This window comes from Lagenorhynchus albirostris, chromosome 2 (assembly GCF_949774975.1).
Source record: "Lagenorhynchus albirostris chromosome 2, mLagAlb1.1, whole genome shotgun sequence".
In the NCBI taxonomy this organism is placed as follows: Eukaryota; Metazoa; Chordata; class Mammalia; order Artiodactyla; family Delphinidae; genus Lagenorhynchus; species Lagenorhynchus albirostris.
In genome coordinates, this window is record NC_083096.1 from 84548856 (window position 1) to 84571873 (window position 23018).

The window sequence follows — 23018 nt, forward strand, 5'->3', positions numbered from 1 at the left end:
CCACCGGCCTGACAAACTGTATCAGCGAATCCCTCAACAGTGCCATATCTAACTTTTTAATTCATTGCATGATTTATTTTTAGCCTGAAACAACTGCATCCTAAAAATGGAGTTCCTGATGAGACAGGGGCTGGGCAGAGCTATGCGAGGTATCTGGGGCTGGGCCGCCTAGCCTGGCTCTGGTTCTACACATGCATGGGTGTGAGCCTCTGCACGCTTCGTCCCAAGCCCACGATTACAGTCAGCAGCCGGAGAAGGTGAAGAGGGGGTTCTCGGGCCCAGGAAGGGCCAAGGAGAGAGACGAGATCGGCCTCTCTGCTCCCCACTGCTCCCAGCAAGTCCTCTAAGGCACCAGCCTCTTTCCTACACACGGTGTCTCTGGGAAAGAAAAACAAAACTTCGCCCAGATGAAGAGAACCCACCTGTTTGTGGTGGCGGTCTACCTGCTGTCCTCCTGCAGGGCAGAGGAGGGGCTGAACTTCCCCACCTATGACGGCAAGGACCGCGTGGTCAGTCTAACCGAGAAGAACTTCAAGCAGGTTTTGAAGAAATACGACCTGCTCTGTCTCTACTACCATGAGCCCGTGTCTTCAGATAAAGTCGCGCAGAAACAGTTCCAACTGAAAGAAATCGTGCTGGAGGTGAGTGGGGGGCCCCCAGACCACGTGGCCCAAGGGAGCGGGAGGTGGCCAGTGGTCGGCATGGGAGGACCTGAGGTCGCTGAGAGTATATCCTCAAGTCTTGCCGCATTTCAGTCTCAGGCAAATCTGAAGATATTCTTGTTGCAAAGCTGGGATGTGTGAAAAACAGGGGTGGGTCCAGACTCTTAGGACGGGACAATTGAACGTGCCGCATGGTGCATAATAGTCTGTAAAGATGTAAAGTCTGTCATCTGATGGTCCTCTTGATTTCTCAAGGGCAATAGTTCCAGCGACTCTTTTTCTCAGAGAATGTTAAAGCTATTGTTAAAAAGCCTGACTGAAATGAAATCCAGGATTATTTGCAGGTTTCCTTCGGCGTGCTAATTTCCTACTCTTTGTTCCCTTAAGTCTCCCCATGATCCCGATGAAGCAGGAGTCATTTGACCTTGCCTGTCCTCGTGGGTCAGATGGGGAATATCACTAAGCGATGAGCCTCTCCTGTGACGCGGTTTTAGTCAACATTGCACAGTGTAGACGTGGGAAGATTTAAGCTGCGCGTTCATTAATGGGAATATTTCTCTTTCTCAGAAAGTTCTTGGTGTGAGTTCAGGGAAGATGCTGAAGTCAGTTCTTATTTCATCTGCATTACATGGCCTGTCCGTAAACCTGGCGCTGGGACCCGTTCTCTAATCCTGTGTGAGTGCCCCAGGAACTCCTCCCACAGTTCCTCCTGGACAGTTTCAGATCGCTTACACTCAGGAACACCTGTGAGTGCCAAGAATTCTAATAGGCACCAAGATCCCTTATCAGTCCCCAGGTCGGGCTCAGCCCAGGCACAAATCTGTGAAAAGGACTCCTGGAGAACTACAGCAGTTTATTAACCAGCGCAGCCAGAAAGCTCAGCTCAATCAGATGCCTTTTTTTCTTTCTTTTTTTCCAGTGTTATTGAGACATAACTGACATACTTTATAATCAAAGACTCTGATGCACAGAAGTACCATGTGAAACCCACGTGGATTTTAATTCTCAAGAAAAAGTGACTGTAATAAAATCCAGGAAAACCACCCCAAACACATCAAAATATCTTTGATAATTAAAAAAGTATTGCAGAATCCTGTGTGTCCCGATCATCACACACGTATCTATTTTCAGAGGATTTATATACGGCAGTGTGGTCATTACAGTGGGCTCTGGTGGACAAGAAACCTTTGTGGGTTACGAGTGAGGAAAAAGCAGGGACCGTTATTAGGTCTTTGTACTATATATACGGGAAAATTACAGGCTGGAAAAAACCAGGACATACAGCACAGCTGCTGCTCAGCCCATGAAATCCTCACTCACATGATTATCTCCATCTCAAACTGCCCTACTCAATTACAGAGACATATTTATGAAAAGTTAATTGAAGGCGTAAGGATTCTACCATATCTGCTCGTATCTGTCCACTTAGCCTAGAACTCAAAAAGAATGCCAGTGCAAGCAGTGACCCCATTTCTGATTCCCTGTTATATTAACACACATGCACACACACACACACACATTCACACACAAACTCCCCCAAGAATCTGTCTCTCCCAAAGATGAATTCTGTACTCCCAAGGAAAATCCTGAGAAGGAGCTTTGCCCTGGACTTACCATCCTTCCAGCCACCTTTGATCCAAGAGTGCCCGGCAGAGACTGACAAGGAGGAAGTTGAGAACAGGAGGTAGTCTGCTGCCCCACAGACTCCTAAATCACTAAGGGAAAGAGATCACAGAACTTGGAGTCAGGAGTTCCTGATTTATATTCTGGCTTTGCCTCTACTGGACGCATGACATAGGGCAGGTTACTTAATTTCTCTGAGCCTCATTTTCTTATCTATAAATGAAAAAAATAACTATCATACAGGCTTATGAGATGATTAAATAATAATAATCAACACTTATTGAATACTTCCTGCGTGCAGGGATTGTATGTGGTAGCTGGTTTGATCTTTACAGTACTTCTCTGATGTAGATACAGTTACTATCCCCCTTTTACAGATGGGGAAACTGAGGCACAGAGAGGCTAAGTTGCCCAAGATCACTCTACTCATGCGGGTGAAGGCAGCTTTAGCCCCTGTACTGCGTTACTGCTGGAATCAGATGAGACGATGTACAAGGAGTTGGTGGATACCCTGTTCAGTATTATTTCAAGAGTCTTCCTTAAATAGAGCACTCAGCCTGTGAGGCTGGGCCTGGTGATGCCAGCTGCATCATCTGTATCAGCTGAGAGGCACGGAGCCCCAGAGGCGCTGCTCATGCAAATGTCCAAACCCTGGGGGACGTAGGGCTCCCTCAGCGCCGGTCGGGGAGGGGAGGGGTGGGCCTTTGTTGAGATACCTGTCAGGTGCCCGCTGTTCCTCAGAATCCAGGACAAGACTGGTTCCAGGAATCCCACGACTGATACGAGAGGGTAGATGTGAGCCTCTAAATTTTTTTTGTGGTCAGAAAAGCCTATTTTGTCCTCTTAATTCCCTGGACTCCAAACCTACACTAAGGAAAATATCCTGCCCATCCCAGAGCTGTGTCTGTTTGGGATAGAAGGAAGGGAGGAGACAGTGAAATCTCAGCCCTGGGGGGCTCCTTCCCTCCCAATCGTTTGGGAAGGTGGCTTTCTTTCTTCTTTTTGAATTTTATTTTATTTACTTTTTATACAGCTGGTTCTTATTAGTTATCTGTTTTATACATATTAGTGTATATATATGTCAATCCCAATCTTCCAATTCATCCCACCACCACCCACCCGGGGAAGGTGGCTGTCCATGTTTTTTATCATAACTCACTATGACCTAATGTGTACAGACACATACACAGGTGAAACAAAAGTTTCATAGGACAACACATTATTATTTGGGGAATACTTGGATTTAAAATACTTTTGTCTTCTATTTTATTGTTATTTTCTATTCTTCTATTGTATTTCATTAAAAAAATACTAATCCCAACCTATTAAATTGATTTCCCTCTCTGGTGATGAGTTGCCATCCTCAGGTTGAAAACCCGGGGAATTTCTAAGGGTTAGAAAGTTAGGAATTAGAAGTTCAAAACTCATCACATAAAGGCCATCCCATTCTGATAAAAAAAATCCAAAGGTACCATGGTCAATGTTTTGTCTGCTGCTGTAAGGACTGACATTGAAACACCCAGAAACAGTCCCATCCACAGGGTAAGGAGGTCACTGCCTGACTTGGGGCCTTGAAATACAGATCATTTAGTCATACATCTGTCACTTACTCTAGGTTGGGCCTTGGGGTGCGCGCCGTGGATACCGGGAACGTGAGGCACTCAGGTGGCTCATAGCCTGATGTGGAAATTACAGTGCAATACAAATGAAAAGCCAGTGCAACGGGGTCACTGTAACAGTAGGGCAATATAAGGTCCTCTGGGAGCGCAGAGGAAAGAGGAAGCACCCCGCCCTCTGGGAGAGATGTGGAAGGCATGACAAGGAAGAATTGATTTGTGAAAATGAGTAGAATTTACCAGACAAATAAGCGAGGGTCGGGGAGGGAACCGCAAGAGATAAGGTTCTGATAGCTCCCAAATCTTCTTCCACCCCACTCGCTTTTTCCTAAAATTTGGCCACGAGGGCCTCATTCCTGTAGGTAAAATTTTTATCCCTACTTAGTCAAGCCCCTCTGGGAGAAGCCATCTTTTAAGACATTGCTATCCATTTACACTTCCATCGGATCAAGTTTGAGTTTTATGTTGAGAGCAGGGTTTGATAAGGGGAAGAGGAGAAAGGGAAGAATATGAGGCCATTAAAAGCTTAGGCAGAAAAAGGCTAAATCAAATGGCACCGGGAGGCATCACATTCAAACTTTGCTTTGCGTTTGGTTGGGATCTAATTCTGGGGGACCCCAGTGTTGGTGCATTGTACGTAGCTCTATACAGATGTTCTGTAAATGCTTGTTGAATGAATGAGTGAAGTGCTAGAGCTCAAAAGAACCTTGTGAACCATCTAGATTTTTCTGAACCTCGCATGTCATACATGCGGCCTTCCAGTGTTGTGACTTACACAGCTGGTAATCCTGATTCTTGGTTGGGCATTTCATCCACAAAGTAACAACACACTAGTGTAAGAATATGTTAGACTATGTGGAAAAGACAAAGCAGGCAATAAGAACTGCCACCCAGAGCTAAACGTGGTTAATGTTCTGATAGAGTTCTTTCCAGTATTTTTTTCTATGCATAAAATCACGTTTTCCAATTAGGTTTATACCTTTTTTTTTTTTTTTTTTTTTGCGGTACGCGGGCCTCTCACTGTTGTGGCCTCTCCCGTTGCGGAGCACAGGCTCCGGACGCGCAGGCTCAGCGGCCATGGCTCACGAGCCCAGCCGCTCCGCGGCATGTGGGGTCTTCCCGGACCGGGGCACGAACCCGTGTCTCCTGCATCGGCAGGCAGACTCTCAACCACCGCGCCACCAGGGAAGCCCATATACCATTTTTATAGTTTTGTTTCCTGCTTATTTCGTTTCAGTATATTGTGAGTGTTCCTATGTCACTAAATAGCTTTAAATTCTTGACAAACATAATGTTAATGCTGGCATAGTATTCCATTGTATGATCATACATATTTTTAAGATAATTTCTCTGTTTTTTTTCCTTTTAATTTTTAAAAAAAATTTTATTGGAGTATAGTTGATTTACAATGTTGTGTTAGTTTCAGGTGTACAGCATAGTGAATCAGTTATATGTATACATATACTCACTCTTTTTTAGATTCTTTTCCCATATAGGCCATTACAGAATTTCTCTCTTTTTGGACACTGACACAATTTTCAGGGTTTTAAAAACCTTTGTCTATTTATATTTTTATTGTTGTTTTCATGGACATTCTTTGATTTCTAGCTAGGCTGAATTTTTCATAAAATTATTTGCCATTTACATTTTTTCTTATTTTTCTGTCTTTTCCCCATTTTTTCTATTGAGGTGTCAACTCAGTTTATAAAGGGAGTTGCAATTTTGTATACTATTTCCTTCAGCTTTGGCCAAGTCAGCAAATGTAGTCATCCCACAATGGCTGAATCCTGTTAGTACCGCAAGACTCAGAGACACAAGAGGAGGATACGGGCACTGAATTTGATTCTTCCTTGCTCCCTTGTTGCCTGCTTCCACCTTCGCCTTGAAACTGCAGTGCAAGTGCTAGGCCTATCATGTTCTATAAATATTGCCAGAGAAAGTCCTCCCACATTCGACATCACTGACCTCTCTCAGGTTGAAATGCTTGAGAGGTGGTGTGCCCTAACGTGGGCTTCCAAATCAGACAGACCTGGGTTTAATTCCCAAGGAAGTCTGTCTGTGTTCAGGTTCCTTACTTGTGATGTGAGATGCTGGAGATGGCGTGAGGATTCAGTGAGGCAGGATGGCAAGAGCTCAGCTTCTGGCACACAGAAGGTACTGGAAAAATGCTGACTCCTTTCAGCCCTCACCCCCTTTCAGTTGGGATTTTAGATACAGCCCAGCCTAACCCGTCACTTTAGAGACTGAGGACCCCAGGCCACTTTCAGAGAGCTCAGGACTGGTGATGTGATGCCATGTTGCTTATTCACAGCCAGCCACGCCCAGAAAGGTGGAGTGACTTTCCCTGATCACAGACCCTCTCCCTCTGATGGCCAAGGCTTACGGAGCCTGTGTCTGATAGATTCCACAACATCATCAGCGTCAGTTCTTAAATTAGGCCCCTTCCACATTTTCAGTCACACTGCAGCCTCCTTGCATTTAAGAAGTTCTTCCATTCCCTTCAGGCTCCTTCTAACTCACTCTTTCTCTCCTTGGAGACATATGTTGGAGTTCTCCCCCTAGATTGGAAGCTTCCTGAAGGCAACTGAATTCAAAGCAAACTTGGTGAGGGGGGAAAGTTTAAAAAAAAAAAAAGAGATGGAATCAAGTTCCTATGGACAAGGACAAAAAAACTGCTTGTGAACCAAAAACACAACTGAATGAATGACCTGGTCATGTGACAGAGGATGCCTTGATGTCAGAAGGAACCCCAGCAGTATGGTGTCCACATTGTGAGTTCCTGAGCTCGCTGGAAACGGTGTCATGGTCCTGCCAAATGCCTAGGCCAGGTTTGGGGAACTATTTACTTCTTCCTCTTCCCCTCCTACCTTCACACAGATCTTATCCCCCAGTCCAAGGCCCATTTCCTTTCCTCTACACCACTCCACCTCTAGGAAACCAGCATTCCAACCTGAAAAAGAAGGAAGGAAAAGGTGAAAACTTTTCCTAGTGAGCTTCATGTGTACGGAGAAATGATTTCATGGCCACTTAAACATCTCTAGAGGGAAAGGAGAAAGGAGCCCTCAGTGTTGGAATCGCTGGGCACTCTGATCACATTCATCTCCAGAGCTGAGGCTGTGCACTGTGTATATATGTCCTATGGGAGCAACTAAACACACCAACCTGTAACCAATATACATTTACAGGATTAGGAAAAACTACAGGGGATTTTTCTCAGGCAAGTTAGTGAGTGTTTCAGAACATGAAAATACGTACTGTGAATCCTTGAATAGAAATATTCATTCGTCAAATATCTTTTGCTCTTAGTGGGACTCTCAGGAATCATAGCATGAATGAATGAGTCACTGAATAGGTGGTGAACAAGCAATGCTTTCCACACTGTGAACAGTAAATATCACTTCATTTGTTTAGGGTGACTGGTCCCTGGGATTGGCAGGCAACCTGGGGTCCTGGCACAGAAATAGCCACATCACTCCGGTAGTTGCCCGCCAGGTTGACCAGCTGCACCTGTTGTTTCTCGGGAGGTCCAAGGCCGCTTCCTCTCTGCATCCCCTCTGATGCTTCCCCAGAGGATCCCCTCTGCAGGGCCTTCTGCTCTTCCTGCTTAAGGAGGTCCCACTTCGCTCACCACAAAAAAGCCACTGCCATCTCCACACATGACCTGCCCAGGGGCTCTCCCGAGCCCTCTTGGATATCAAATGGCAAGATCACTCCCTAAAAATTATTGGAAATGGCCTGTCCACCAGCAGGGAGGGTTATTGTTATGACTGATTGTCCAGGGCTGGTAAGCAGGTTATTTCCCAATACTTTTTAGATGGTGATTCCAGAACAGATCATCCATTAGGCCCTACAGGGGAGGAGGAGGCTGGTCCCATCATCTATGGCAGAACCAAGAATCTGAATCCCGTGCAATGCAGGCTTCTGGGTTCTGCTAAGTGTCCTAACGCCGCTGCTCTCAGTCTGCCAAAGCCCACAACAGACCGAGCTCCCTTCTGTATTCAGGTCTCAGTTTCCTAATCAATCTATATATCAGTGAGAAATCTTTGGTGGGGTGACTGCAGCCTCTTTAGGTTCCGCCATATGCCCAGTGTCGTCGACATGACTTTTGTGCACAGCCATCCTCGTGTATCCAACTTCAGGTGAGGTCGCAGTGCTTGGGCAAAACAGGCAGCTGCGGGTCAGAGAAACTGAATTTCTCTTTCATCTACTATTTGCTCCTGGGCAAGTCACAAATATGCATCGCATTTTATTCATCTAAAACATCAACTGCGTGCTTTCTACCTCAGTGAATTAAGAGAATTCAATGAAAACAGGTGAATAAAATTTCTCATAAGATTATAAGAAGCTGGACAAGTGTCAGGTATCATTACTTTGTTACGTTGTTTACTATTTAGGAACTAGGTAGCCTGCTGAGTGCCTGAAATACAGCTGGTGCTTATCCAATGCTAATTCCCTTCACCTGTCACTTGAAAGGTAGCCCCTGTTCTTGGCCAGTTGCAGTAGTTCTCAACCTTGGCTGCACGTGGGACTCACCTATGGAGTTTTAAAAAACACCTATGCCTGGGTCTTTCCCACCCCCCCGCCCCCCACCAGCACTGATTTAACTGGTCGTAGGGGAAGGGATGAGATCCAGGTGCTACAGTTTTTAAAACCTCCCTGGGTGATTCTAACGTGCGGCCAAGTTTGGGGACCACTTGAGGCTTGATGCTCAAAATGTGGACGGCGAACCACACCAGCGGCAATGGTATAACCAGGGTGCTTGTTCCATTTAAACAGGATCCACAGGTGATTCGTAGGCATGTTAAAGTTTGCAAAGCACTATACTGGTCTGTTGGGTTGGAGAAATTTTCCAGATGACCATAATCATGTTGCACCTGCTTGACCTTTGGTCTGTTGACTCTCCTGAATGACAATGGACCTGTCAACATTCCCCTGATTTGGAAAACTGCTGAGACGTGAAGTTGGTTTGGGGGCTGCAGGGATTCAGGTCTGCTCTAGGGACTCTGCCAGGTCTCCAAGTCTTCTCCCACGGTCCCCTCACTCACACAGTCAGTGATGAATACTTTGGACCTCCTAAGAAAGGGAAGATCTGGGCCCATGGGAAGCCTCCCCCTCCTTGAGAGGTTTCCAGTGGAATTACAGGGGTTTCTAAGGCCAGATCAGAAGGTGCCTTAAAGAATCTTAGATCAGGGTCCAGGATTTACCTTCAGAAAGGGAGGAAAAGCATCTATTTGTTTGCCATGGCACACTTCCCTTTTCTCCAAAAGAGATGACAAAAATCTGAGAACCCTGCGGGTATATGAATATGGGATACTAACATGTTAGCATGTTTAACAGAAAAGTTTCTCTGCTCAGAGAAAATTGGTGAGTGTTCTATAACGTGGAACTAAGACTTGTGAACACCCAAGTAGAAATATTCATTCTTTCATTTATTTGTCAAATATTCATGCACTGCTTACTTAGAAAATGCAGATGACATGGTCCCTGGTAGCTAAGGAGTTGGTCTTCTTTTGTTAATGATGAGAACTCACTTCCTTTAGGTCTATGCTGAAGTGTCATCCCATGAAAGAAGTCATCTTGACCACCTATATAAATCACACTCTCCAAGCACCCCCTTATCCCTTCAACCTTACTTTATTCTTCTCCATAGCCCTTGGCTGACGTAGTGCATATCGTGCTACACTGCTGTAGAGTGTAAAACCCACAGAGACAAGGACTTTGTTCTCTTCATTGCTGTACTCCAGCACCTAGATCAGTGTCTGATTCACAGTGGGCTCTCAACGGTGTTTGCTGAATGAATGTTAAATGAACAGATGAGGATGGAGGGGTATGGAAATGGCACTTATTATGAACTTGCCATGAAACATGTCCAATATGGGTGCTTTGCATATGTCATTCTGTTGAACTCTTACAACGTAGTCTCACATTATGTACAAAGAAATGATTCCATAGAGTTGAGTAGAAATTGCCCAAAGTCACAAAGCTACAGAATGGCACAGCATGAAGCAGGATTTGAACCCACGTCTACTTGTTTCCAAACATCATGTTCCTTCCACTACACCAAGGAACTGGGATTGCTGAATTGGATCGCAAGGGCCAACTTACAAAAGGACAAGTGTCTCTAGTTTGAATTCTGGATTTTCACCCACACTTAAGCAGTGTTTAATTTCACAACTGGACTATGTGTGGAACTGAAGTGACTGGTGTGAGTAGAGGGACTAATGCTTAGCACCACCTACTTGGTATTTAATAAATGTTGGGTGGGTGGGTAGAAGGATGGATGGAGAGAAAAGAAAAAAGCATGGAATTACAGATTCATTGCCTACATTGGAAATATATTTCTCCTTGATATCTTTTAAAAATTAAATCAGTTTTTAAAAAAGAACTGAGTGGAAATGTGAAAAATTAAACTGAATCTGTCAGATTCAGGGAACTGTTGTCATCCCTGCTTAATCCTGCTGAAATATGGGTAAAACAGATTTTTTTTTAACCATGGGACTCTCAGTCCAAAATACATACACAGTATGGGCAGAAACCTCTGGGTTCTCTAAGGCTGATGCTGTCTTCAAACCTATTTAGCACTGGAAAATGTCCCAGTGGTTGCATTTCCAAACCTCAAGAGAGGAAGGCAAAATGAAATTTTGGGAGGCAAGTGAATCCACAGATGGGATGATGTGGGAACACTGGGCAGAGAATCGCAACACACACAGGATTCAGGTATTTCTTCCAACTGCTCACTGCCCAAAGATGGGATTCTCCAAACTCGCACCTGCTGCACTCGGAAAACTCAGATGAGGTCAGGCTTATTTTGTTTTGGCTTTGAGACTAAATCCTCGCGTAGAGCCAGTGCTCTCAGAAGATGAGCGCCCAGGCTCACACTTCAGTTGCACTTCTCCTTAGAGCCCACGTGCCACTGAACTGCTGGATGCGTGTTTGCTCTTCACTTCTCAGTAATAAAACTAGAGCCTGGGGTGAGATGGTGAAAAGACAAGAAGTGTTATGGTAAGAGTGTGGATTGAGTTGATTACAGTTAAATGTTCTCTTCCATACACAGAATTAATACGGAAATAGAGATTTTACAAAATGGCAAATACAGTGTTGATTCAGAAGTTTTTAGACCATTGGAACCTTCTTTTCTCACTCCTCCCACCCGCAAAAGCCCTCGATAATATTCAAGCCCAAATAGGATATCTAGTCATCGTATCCTTGAGGCAGACCTCCTCCCAAAGTTATACATTTCTAAATGGAGATATGAGAGACCAAAAAAGTCACTGTGATAAAAGTATTATAAGGATAATTGTAGTGTAAAGTAGCAAAATAGAAACAAACAAAATGTTTCAGAATCACAGGATTTTTCTTTAAAAGCAGCAGCCCTATTGCAGTTTGAGCTTCACTGGTTGGTGTGGAGTATTTCTGCATAATTATCAGCTCAGCCTTAGCATCTAAAATGACTTGTTCCAAAGAATCTGAAAAAGGATATATATACATAATATATATATGTTATATATATTATATATCATATACCTGTACAACTGAATCACTTTGCTGTACACCTGAAATTAATACAACACTGTAAATCAATTCTACTTCAATTTTAAAAAATAAAAATAGGATGTATTGCAAAAAAAATAATAATAACTTGTTGCATTAAAAAAGCCAGTCCCCACAAAGTACTGCATCTGTCCAATGAAGGCTCTGAGGTTCCCTCTTCTGTAGACTGAGTGTGGTTTGATCCAGATAAGCCCTTTCTGTTTGGAAAGACATGCAGGAACATGGCCAGAGCACCATCTTGCCGTGCGAGGGGCTGGGCAGGCCAGAGCCACTTCTCAGTGCCCAGAGAGCCTGTTCCAGGAGCGCCCGCCTGCTGCCCGGTGCCCCAAGCCAGGCAGAGCTCTCCTCACCATCTGCCGTGTACTGGGCAGGGAGACGGGCCAGCGGATACTCCTTCACACGCTCACCTGCCTCTACCTTACACTGCCCTGGCTCAGCACCCCAAGCCATTCCTCAGCCTGGCCACACACACCCAGCTTCCCTGTGAAGGAACTGAGAGCATTTCCTGAACCCAAAGGAAAGAGTGAATACAACCCATGAACAGCAGCCCCGCACCGTGGCCCAGCAATGCAAGAAGCATACACTGAGGAGGGAGACCCCGTGGGTCTGAGTCCTTACACTGTCCAGACAGTTGGCAGGTCACTGAGTTGCTCAAGGCTGAGCCCCTTCCTTTGTAAAAGACAGACCACCAACCCCTTGTCCCAGGGTTCCTCTGAAGAGAAGAGAGGGGTGTGTGTAACGTGAACGGCCCACGTCTGGGGCTCAGGAAAGGACTGTTCTCGAATAGTACATTGAAAACTAACTCTCAGGTTAGTTATACGTGGTGTTTGTTGTCATTAGCAGATGTTATCAAAATAAGCACTAGTCAGACATTTCGTAAAGTTCAGTCAAGCAGCAGCAGGTTTCTCTTCCGCTTGTTTTTTTTTTTTTTTGCAGTACGCGGGCCTCTCACTGTTGTGGCCTCTCCCGTTGCGGAGCACAGGCTCCGGATGCGCAGGCTCAGCGGCTATGGCTCACGGGCCCAGCCGCTCCGCGGCACGTGGGATCTTCCCGGACTGGGGCATGAACCCGTGTCCCCTGCATCGGCAGGCGGACTCCCAACCACGGCGCCACCAGGGAAGCCCTCTCTTCCGCTTTTTAGTGTGCGCTATGGGGGAGATGCAGCAAAGAGGCCTGTCTGCCATCATTTTACATTTAGAAAGGCTCTCCCAGCTGCAGCCTCCGTCCTTCCCTCTGATTTTCTTTTTCTTTTTTTTTGAGGAAGTGCACCAACCTATGGAAAGTCTCATTAGAAAAGGGAGAGTCTCTCTCTGGCTGCAGGAACGCGGTGGATAATGTGTGGGACTCTTCCCAGGAAGGGGATTACCAAGGGGTGTCGGCATTTGGGCTACCAGACTGCATTTTCACAGGCTCTCGGGAACAGAACTCTGCTGAGAAAAAATTGGAAAAGGGCATGGCCTCACCCCCATGTCAGTCAAATCCATTTCCCCCCCTAAATCCCATTGCAATAATATTTTTAGTATGAAAAACAGAAAACAAAAAAACCCCCTGGACTCCAGGAACAGCCTCCCTCAGTCAGTCATTTTGGACATTACAAAATGCTACTCAGGGAGATCGTGTTTATATGTTAGAGACAGTTGTAAGGCGGTGGTTCTCAGGGTGTGGACCCAGGACCCGCAGCATGAGCATCTCCTGAGACCTACTCAGACATGCACACTCGTAGGTCCCATCCCAGGCCTGCCGAATTAGGAATTCTGGGTTGGACCCAGCAATCTGGGTTTTTACAAGGCTTCCCTCCAGGTAATGCTGACGCGGGCTCAGATTCAAGAACCACCGGCTTGGGTAATGAGGTTGCCGTATAGTGAATTTCTAGGGAACAAACATTCATAAGCACTTGCATACATGTTTCTCCTGCAAGAATTAGATCTCGCATTTTCAGATTAGAAAATTGAAATCAGAGAAGTTGTGACCTGCCCAGAGTCTCATACCTGATAAGTGGCAGAGCCAGGATTCGGGCCCAGGTCCCTCTGAGGCCCAGATGAAGGGAATGGAATATAATGGATGAAAGCTTGGGCCCTGGAGCCAGAGTGTCAGGGTTGGAATCCCAGCTGTGTCACTTAAACGCTGTGTGGCTGTGTGCCCAGGCAAGTTGGTTAACCTCTCTGTGCCTCTATTTCCTCAACTCAAACTTCTACTTCATGTGGGTTTTGTGAAGATTCGATAAGATAATTCCTGTAAGGTGTTGGAGCAGTACCTGGCATATAGCAAGCACTCAATAGACGCTATTTTTATTGTTGTTGTTATACTGCTTCTCAATGTGGTGGAGTGGAAAGAACACATAGCGATGACCTCTGGGTCTTTTCCTTGGCCTTGACCAAGGTGATAGCCCCAAAGTGCTAATAAAAACAATCAACAGCCTCCCTTTCCCTCAAGGCTCTTTTAGAAGCCTCCCAGTCCAGCCCCAAGAGGCCCCCACGTTCACTTGAATCTCATAAAATAGCTGTTCCATTCCCTTGCCTGCCTCTAGCATAGACACATCATGTGCCAACCCCCCAGCTATACATAGCCCGGGCCTCATCTGAGGGCGGTGGCAAGTGACAGATTACCGGAGATGAACGTCAGCTCTCCGGTTTCAGGGGAGGACACAAACAGTAGTTGAATTGCTTGACGTGTGGCCAGATGGTATCAGGGACAGTGGGTGAAAAGAGCTGTTTGGCTCTTGGCTTACGTGGAAAGACCAGGGTTGCAGCCAGGGTATTTTTAATGACTGGCCTGAGGGACATTCACTTGGAGCAAAGATCTGTGACATTTTCCCCCAAATTTCTCAGCCCTTGATTTTTTTCAGATTCTTGACCCTGCAGAAAGTAACCCCCCCTCAGCTCCCTTTAATAAGTAAACACTCCCTTGTCTCTGCTACCGCATGTCTCCCCAGCTTCCTCTGACCATGAAACAAATCAGTCTTTCTCCTCCAGGAAGACCATTCTTGGGAAGTGGTACAAATGTATCTTTCTTCCTGTCCGTCCTTGGTTTAGGGCTGAGATGTCCCACAAAGGGACTGGACTTGGAGGGACACACATAGACAGAGAGGGCATCTTGCATGTCCTGTCCTCTGAGGCCAAAGGGAACGTGTCCCCTGGCGCTGCTGTGTTAGTATCCCCTTCCCTTCGTGGCAAACTTTTTGACCAAGTGATCCACATCTGCTCTAATGTGTCCTTGCCACCCACTCGTCGGCCACACTCTCACTGCTTTGGCTTCTGTCCCAGCTCCTCGCTAAAGGTCACCCGTGTCTTACTATCCTGAAAGGAGAGACCTCACAGTGGTCCCATCTCTGGGACTCCCTGCAACACTTGATCTGACCACCTGCTCGTTCTCAAGCTTCTCATGACTTTGGAGTCACGAGACTGTGTTCCTTGGTCTCCTACTTCTCCCACAGACCTCTCGGCCTCCACACAGCCTCCTTCTCTCACCTCCTACACGGCGGCCAGTCCTGGACCCTGTGGTTTTCTCGTACACTCTCCTCACTCCTTCACCCCTCACTTGCACAGTGCCTTCAGGAGCTCTCCCCCAAGCTCCAGGTTGGCACCTCCAGCTCTTGGCTGGATTTCCATGGCCGTGAACTCATTGCCTCTAAATCCAAGCTGAGAAGCTGGCTCGTGGTTCTGGCATGCCCTCCTGACATCTCTGTTTGCCCTTCACTCTGTTCCCTGGCTGGAGACCCTGGAATCATCTTGCCTCCTTCTCTCCTTGGTTCCCCGCAGCTTCTCCAAAGTCATGAAATAGTTACCAGGTCTGAATGATTCTCAACCTCTAACATTACCTCACAAGTTACTTCATGTGCTGCCTTAGCTGGAGACCAGTCTTCTCCCCCTCAGTCTCCCAACTGGTCACCTTCGATTCTACTCTCCTTTCTATCTGTCTGGTCTACGCCCTTAGATCAACCCTCTCCGAACTCAAATTAGCCATATTGTTCTTCTACTCAAACATCTCCCAAATCGGAACCGCTAGTCCTAATATTCCAAGTGCTATGTGCTCTTTTTCTAACATGCCTTAAATACACTACGCCTTTCAGCTCCCCTGAGAAGCCCTCTGCTCGAGGACAGAAGCCTCTTCTCTTACACTCACACTGTGCATTTGCCCCTCCAAACCTTCACCTATTTATGCTGCTTTTTCTTCCTTGGATGTCTTTGCTGCTCTCCTCTGCTTATCCAGACACTCCTCCTGTTTCAAGGTCTAGCTGGTCTCCCCTCTTTCTTCCATTCATTTATTTAATAAACTAATATTTTTGAGCTCTCCTCTGCTCGGGTACTGTACTGGGTGCTGGAGATAGTATATGGAGAAAAGCAGACAGGGACATGGAGCTTACAGGCTCGCACGTGGACAGTTGATAGACAAATGATCATATAAGTGAACGTGTGAAAGGGCTGTGAAGGGAAAGCACAGGGCACTATGGACAAGTGTAGAAAGGGCACCCAATTCAGACTGGGAGTCAGGAAATGCCTTTTGAGCAACTGACATTATGTGCAGACTTCAAGGAGAAATAGGAGTTGGCAAAGAGTGGAGGGAAAGATCTTTTAGGAAGAGGGAAGGGCATGCACAGAAGCAGAGCATGTTGAGTGTCTTTGTGTGAATACAACCAGGCATCCCTGTGGGCAGCTGCGGCCCATGTCTTGGTCTAGGACATGGGAGCTGAACGAGGTGATCCTGTGCAAAGACCTCCTGATTCAGGAAAGAATTTGCTGTTTTGAGCAGCCGAAGACGAGTGTGTTAAGTAAGAGGCAGAGTGGCCCCAAATGAGGCTGGAGAGGCAGGCAATCCAAACCGTGCAGGGCATTGCTGGCTATGTTAGGGATTTTGGATTTCATCTTGAGTGCATAGAAATTAAATCTATACTCCGTATCATAGCTTATGAAGCTCTGTATGATTTGACCTCCCTGCCCACGAGCTCTCTTGCTCTGTCTCCATAGCCCTTATTTTCTGTCCTAGTCCTTTAACACTTACCAGCTAATTTTTCATTAGCTTCCTCCCTAATGAAATCACAAGGTCCTTGACTCTGGAATGTGTCTTACACTTTTGTTTAGCAAGGAACCTTGATCACGGTAGGTCCTCAATTAATAATTATTGTTCTTTTTCCATCCCAATATGTTAGGCTTTGGTATTTCTGAATTAGTACAAGGTTCAGAACCCTATCCAGCTGTCAGAATAGTAAGAAGAAAATATAACACTTATTAAGCACTTACTGCATGCCAAAAACTGTGTCAAGAACTTTACACATTATCTTATTTAATCTTCTTCAAAACAGCCTTATGAAATAGATATGGGTATTGCCCATATTTTACAGAAGAGTGAGCACTTATGACCAAGTCAGGAATCCAGGTCTCTGATGCCAAGCTGTGTACTCTTAACCACTAGGATTCCTGGGTCATTTATTCATTTAAAGCTGAGATCTATTTCTACCACATCATTACAGAGGTAACAATGGTACAATAAATACCTATACAATGCAAAATTTAAAAAGAGAAAGGACAGGGGGCTTCCCTGGTGGCACAGTGGTTGAGAATCCACCTGCCAATGCAGGGGACACGGGTTCGAGCCCTGGTCCCGGAAGATCCCACATGCCGCGGAGCAGCTAAGCCCGGGTGCCACAACTACTGAGCCTGCACTCTACAGCCCGCGAGCCACAACTACTGAAGCCTGCATGCCTAGAGCCCGTGCTCCACAACAAGAGTAGCCACCACAATGAGAAGCCTGTGAGCCGCAGCAAAGAGTAGTCCCTGCTCGCTGCAACTAGAGAAAGCCCATGCACAACAAAGAAGACCCAACACAGCCAAAAAATAATAAATAAATAAATAAATTTATTAAAAAAAAGAGAAAGGACATACTATGAACATTCACCTTTTTACTACTGAGTTATGCATATTATTTAATATAACTTTTTTATATAAAGTTATTTTTGTACTCAAAAGAATCAGCAATGGTCAAAGCAAATCCTAATGTTCTTGGAAAGAATGAGCACTGCACCAATGCCCAGCGGCTGCATGTACCAACTGATGAGACAACCCCATTCTCTAGGATGGACAAGAGGCAAGACCATCCGAGAAGTAACCAACCAACCAACCAATCAACCAACCAGATAAAACCAGTAGGGGAAAGATTATAAGTCAACAGGAGAAAACTGGAGTCCGATCTGAAAAGAGTATTCCAGTTTTCTGGGAATTTAGGAAACATATTGACTCTATCTTTTCTCCTCCTCATGGTTGTAGATTTTAATCACTGTAATTGGTAACAATTTCCTCTTCGCCCTTCGGCTCAAAAGACTCTTAAACTTTTGAAGTACTTGGGCCAGTCCATTCATTCATCCAAAGTATGCTGAGTGTCTCTAAGGAACTATATGAGATACAGAAGAAGCACAAAATGGGCTTTTTCTCCTTAGGGAGGAAAGATGCACAATACAGAGCCCTAGTGATTGCAAAATAAGAGCCAGAGTGCTGTGTCCCTGTAATGGGCTATTGGAATTCACAAAAACGAGGCTGGACTCAAAGATGAGTCTGGAGCTGGGCTTTGCAGTCAAGGCCAGGCTGGCAGCAACTGGAGTGAGCCCGGTGGGATTGTGGTGCAAGAGAATGGAAACTAGGAGCTGGAAATCTAGGACCAGAGCAAAGGTGGAGATGAAGCCAAGTGGGAGAGGCAGACAGTGTCTGGCCAGCCCCATCAGCCCAGCAGGGGTCCTTGGTCCTGGAGAGAATGGTCATGTTAGGAGTCAGCCCAGAAGTTCCCAGTCTTTCGCCACAGCCCTTCTCCCCCATCCATCTCACTGCTCTCTCTTGGGTGGCTGCCAGCCCTGGCCACCCTTGACCTAGGCCCAAGAAGGGTGCTTGCTAGGGCTGATGGAAGTGATGACAGAGCTCAAGTGGGCAGGCTTTGGGCCTAATCGCCGTGGGAGGCGAGAGTGACAGGACGCCGCAGGGATTGTGTGTAAGGGTACCAAGGAGAAGGTGGGCAGGTGTCAGCTAGCACAGGTTCCTGGGCCATCTGCGACTGCCAGCTCTGTCTATCCATCCGTGCCTAGGACGATAATTGGCTGTGCTTAAACAGAAAAGCAGAAAAACAGAACTGAGTTTGCCTGAGCTAGCACCTTCCACTCATATATCTTCAAATGTCACATATAAATACCAATAAGGTAATGAGAAGGGCATGCTTTACAAGCCTAGGAAAGGCACACATTGGCATCTACCTAAGAAACCAATAAAATGTGGTGATGTATGTCTAGGAGAGGTCAGAGTTAAATTCTCTGTTTAATTCTCAGTTAATCTCTAATGTTCTTACTACTATTAATATTTCTCTCCTACACTTAAGGTGAAGTGGCCAGCAGGGCTAAGCATGGCCCGTGGGTCACAGCTGGAAAATATTATGCCAAGCACTTTTGGATGAACTGACAAGCATTTATAGCAGTTTTCCAGAGTGTGGTACGGGACCTGCTGCGTCAGAATCATGGGGCTTGGTAGTGTGGTTTATGAAAATGTAGACACTTGAGCTCCACCCCAGCTCTGTTCTCTACTTTCCGGTGCTGAAGCCCAGGAAGCCCCATTTTAACCAGTGCTCCAGGTGATTCTTATGCACACAGACGTTTAAGAACCACTGTTAGAGGCTCATGCTTTAGGAGTTGGGAAACTTACTAATATCACAAAGCCATCAGGTCTCATCATCATTAATTTTTAATGATAGAAAGGGAGCATTTAAGTTAAGGTTTTGATAGCACTAAATAGGACAGAGTGGCTTACACTGAAAACCAGAAAACTCATTCAAAAATAACCTTGTCTGATAAATTGAATGCAATAGACTAAAGCCAAGTGACTTCGCAGAAAGACCTGTTTAAGCATTACAGGGACGCTCAAGATGAGTCATAATCTAAACACTGATGATACCTTTCATCCTAAGCCTTTCCTAGTCTCAGTCAAAATCTAAGAAAGAAGAGAAAACCGCCTGAGGGGTGCGGGTGTCATTTGTTATTTGTGTCGTGTCCACACACACACACACACACACACCCCGCCGCCATCACCAGAGGCACTCCACAGAGCAGCTGTCTGCGCTTCCGCCCAATATCCTTAGCCTTAGAGGAACTTAAAACTCTAAAACATTTAGGGAGTTCCCTGGAAGGCTAGTGGTTAGGACTCAGCACTTTCACTGTCATGGCCCAGGTTCAATCCCTGGTCAAGGAACTAAGATCCTGAAAGCCATGGGAAACAAAACAAAACAAACAAACAAACAAACAAAAAACTCTAAAACTTTTAGGAAAAAATTAGAAAAAAATTTCAGGATACGGGATTAGGCAAAGAGTTCTTAGACTTAACACCAAAAGCACAATCCATAAATGGAAAAACTGATAAATATGATTTCATCAAAATTAAAAACTTTTGTTCTGTGAAAGACCCTATTAGGAGGATGAAAAGATAAGCTACAGAGTCGGAGAAAATATTTGTAAACCACATATCCAACAAAGGACTAATATTTAAAAAGCTCTCAAAACTCAACTACCAAAAGTAATCTATTTGGAAAATAGACAAGAGATGTGAACAGGTATTTCATGGAAGACAGTTTACTGATGGCAAATAAGTTCATCATCATTAGCCATTAGCGAAATGCATTAAAACTGTAACGAGATATCACCACACATCTATTAGAACAGCTAAAATGAAAATTAGTGACAATACCAAATGTTGGTAAGGATGCAGAAAAACTGGATCTCTCATCACTACATTGCTGTTGGGAATGTAAAGTGGTACAGCCACTCAGGAAAACAATCAGCAGTTTCTTTAAAAACTACGCAATTATGATACAACCCAGCAATTTCACTCCTGAGTATTTATCGTAAAGAAATTAATACTAACCTTCACACAAAAAACTGTACATGAATGTTTATAGCAGCTTTATTCATAATAGCCAAAAACTTGAAACAGCCCAGATGTCCTCCAATGGGTGAATAATTGAAGAAACTGTGGTACCTCCGTACCACGGAAATACTGCTCAGTAATACAAAAGAATGATCTATTAATATACACAAGAATCTGGATGAATCTCCAGAGCAATATGATGAGTAAAAAAAGACCAACACAAAAGGTTACATATTATATGATTCAACTTATATAACATTCTTGAAATGAAAAGAAATGGGGAACAGATTAGTGGTTGCCAAAGGTGAGGGAAGAGATGAAGGTGTGGTTGCCAAGGGTTAGGGAAGGGATGAAGGTGGAAGCAAGTGGATGTGACTATGAAAGGACAACATGAGGGATCCTCTTGGTTATGTTCTGCATCTTTACTATATAAATGCCAATATCCAGTTTTGATATTGTATTATAGTTTTCCAAGACGTTACTTTGGAGCAAACTGGGTAAAATGTACGAGGGATCTCTCTGTATTATTTCTTACAACTGCATGTTAATCTACAATTATTTTTTTTTAAATTGTAAATAAAGAAATGTAATATTAGTATTACATGATCTTTTTGGTAGCTTCTCCACTCTATTCTATTTTAAGCTTCCATTCAGCCAGATGGCAGGAATTAGATCTCAGGCAACAGAGGGTCTCCCTACTTCCTTATATCTAAGTTTCAGGGAGCTTAACACGATGTCAGTCTTGTGCTTGGTGTCATCATCTAGGCTGGTGTCCACCCAGAGTAGTTTACGGCCATCTGTCCACCTGACACTGTTGTATCCTCTTCACCTTCGGGGCTATACTTCCACCCAGGTACTCTGATAGTTCTTCCTCTCAACTGGAAGCAGGAAAACTTCAGAGGCTGCCTCTGGTCTTTTTACCAGATACACTCAATGGGCATTCTTACTCCTCAAGCCCACGGGGTGGAGGGACTTGAGGATTATCTTGGGTACTGGGGTCACAGGTCTCCTTTGTCCTAAGGTCCCTCAGCCTATCAGGCATCTTTTGAGACCCCACCGAACCCAAGGTTCATTTGGTAGCTGCGATGGGCTCCAGGCCCCATGTTAGGTATCTGTGGGTATCTAGTACTTTTTGCTTCCTTTCTGATCCTGCTGTCTCCCAATTCAAATTTTATCTACCCTGAGGGCAGAGAAGGGTGTGCGACAAGGTCTTCCAAATCTTATATCTTAGATCTGGTCCTTACACTTTTCTCTCCTTCCTTCTCAGAATTCTACTGAATCATCCTTCTCCTGAGGGCATAAGCATAGAACCCCTACATTGCTGCTTGAACTGGTCACAGAGTAACAGGAAGTATGGAGGAAAATCCTCTTGTCAACATATCAACATAGTATCCCGTGGTATTTTCTACAGTCTTTCTGATCTTGATTCACTTACTCTCCTACTTGTCTCTCCCTTCAGCTTGTGGCCCAAGTCCTGGAACATAAAGATATAGGCTTTGTGATGGTGGATGCCAAGAAAGAAGCCAAGCTTGCCAAGAAACTGGGTAAGTGTGATTTTCTTTGAGATATATCATGAAGAAACAAATGTGTCTTGCAAAAAAAAAAAGTACGGTCATTTTTTCTTGCATGATTACTAGACTATTTTTGAATAGATTTAAAATGATCCTGCATACCTTAGTCTTGGCTTGGGGAAGAGTCTCACAAAAGTAAATACAGGTCTGAATTAAATAATTTCACATTAGTCATCTAATATATCTTTGTATCAGTACAAGGAAGAGGGTTTCTTCCTGGAGAAATGGACACTAAAGATTCAAACCTTGGGCTTCCCTGGTGGCGCAGTGCTTGAGAGTCCGCCTGCCGATGCAGGGGACACGGGTTCGTGCCCCGGTCCGGGAGGATCCCACATGTCGCGGAGCGGCTGGGCCTGTGAGCCATGGCTGCTGAGCCTGCGCGTCTGGAGCCTGTGCTCCTCAACGGGAGAGGCCACAGCAGTGAGAGGCCCGCGTACTGCAAAAAAAAAAAAAAAAGATTCAAATCTTTATTTCCAGCTTCTCGATCATGTTAAAAGGCTAGCTTCTCGATGGCGGGTAGGAAGTATAAGTTAGGAATTTGGAAGTAACATATACACACTACTATAAATAAAATAGATAAACAACAAGGACCTACTGTATAGCACAGGGAACTATACTCAATATTCTGTAATAACCTATATGGGAAAAGAATCTAAAAAAACCAAATATATATGCATGTATAACTGAATCACTTTGCTGTACATATGAAACTAACACAACATTGTAAATCAAATATACGTCAATTAAAAAAAAAAAGCCTAACCTCTCTATCTCACTGACATGGTGATCTCTTTGAGGGAGATCAAATCTCTTTTTCCAACACCTATTATTTCCTGACCTCTTGGCTGAAGCAGCCAACAAAGAATGTCATTAATAGTAGTGACTCTAGGGTCCCAGTGGTTTCTAAATTTAAGTCCAAAGCCCAGCTGGGCATTGTCACCAAGGATGAAAGGGAGGATTTAGATGAGGTATGGTTAAGCAAGCGACTGCACAGTGCGAGTGGTAATCTCTTGTGTCAATATGTCATGGTTAAGTGCAAGTGTGCTTTAAGATTCTTACACCTCTAATCCCAAGGAGAGAGAATATAGGTTACTCCGCTGGGTTGAA

General features: G+C 44.9%; 1 protein-coding gene across 1 annotated transcript in view; it reads left to right on the forward strand.

The window, feature by feature from the left end:
* The first annotated feature begins 202 nt into the window (after positions 1 to 202).
* CASQ2 (calsequestrin 2) overlaps positions 203 to 23018 on the forward strand; it is a 63704-nt gene continuing 40888 nt past the window's right edge. The window contains exons 1-2 of the mRNA XM_060139250.1: positions 203 to 641; positions 21800 to 21884. Of these exons, the coding sequence (XP_059995233.1) occupies positions 408 to 641; positions 21800 to 21884 (319 nt within the window). The 5' untranslated portion in view covers positions 203 to 407. The remainder of the gene's footprint in view (positions 642 to 21799; positions 21885 to 23018) is intronic.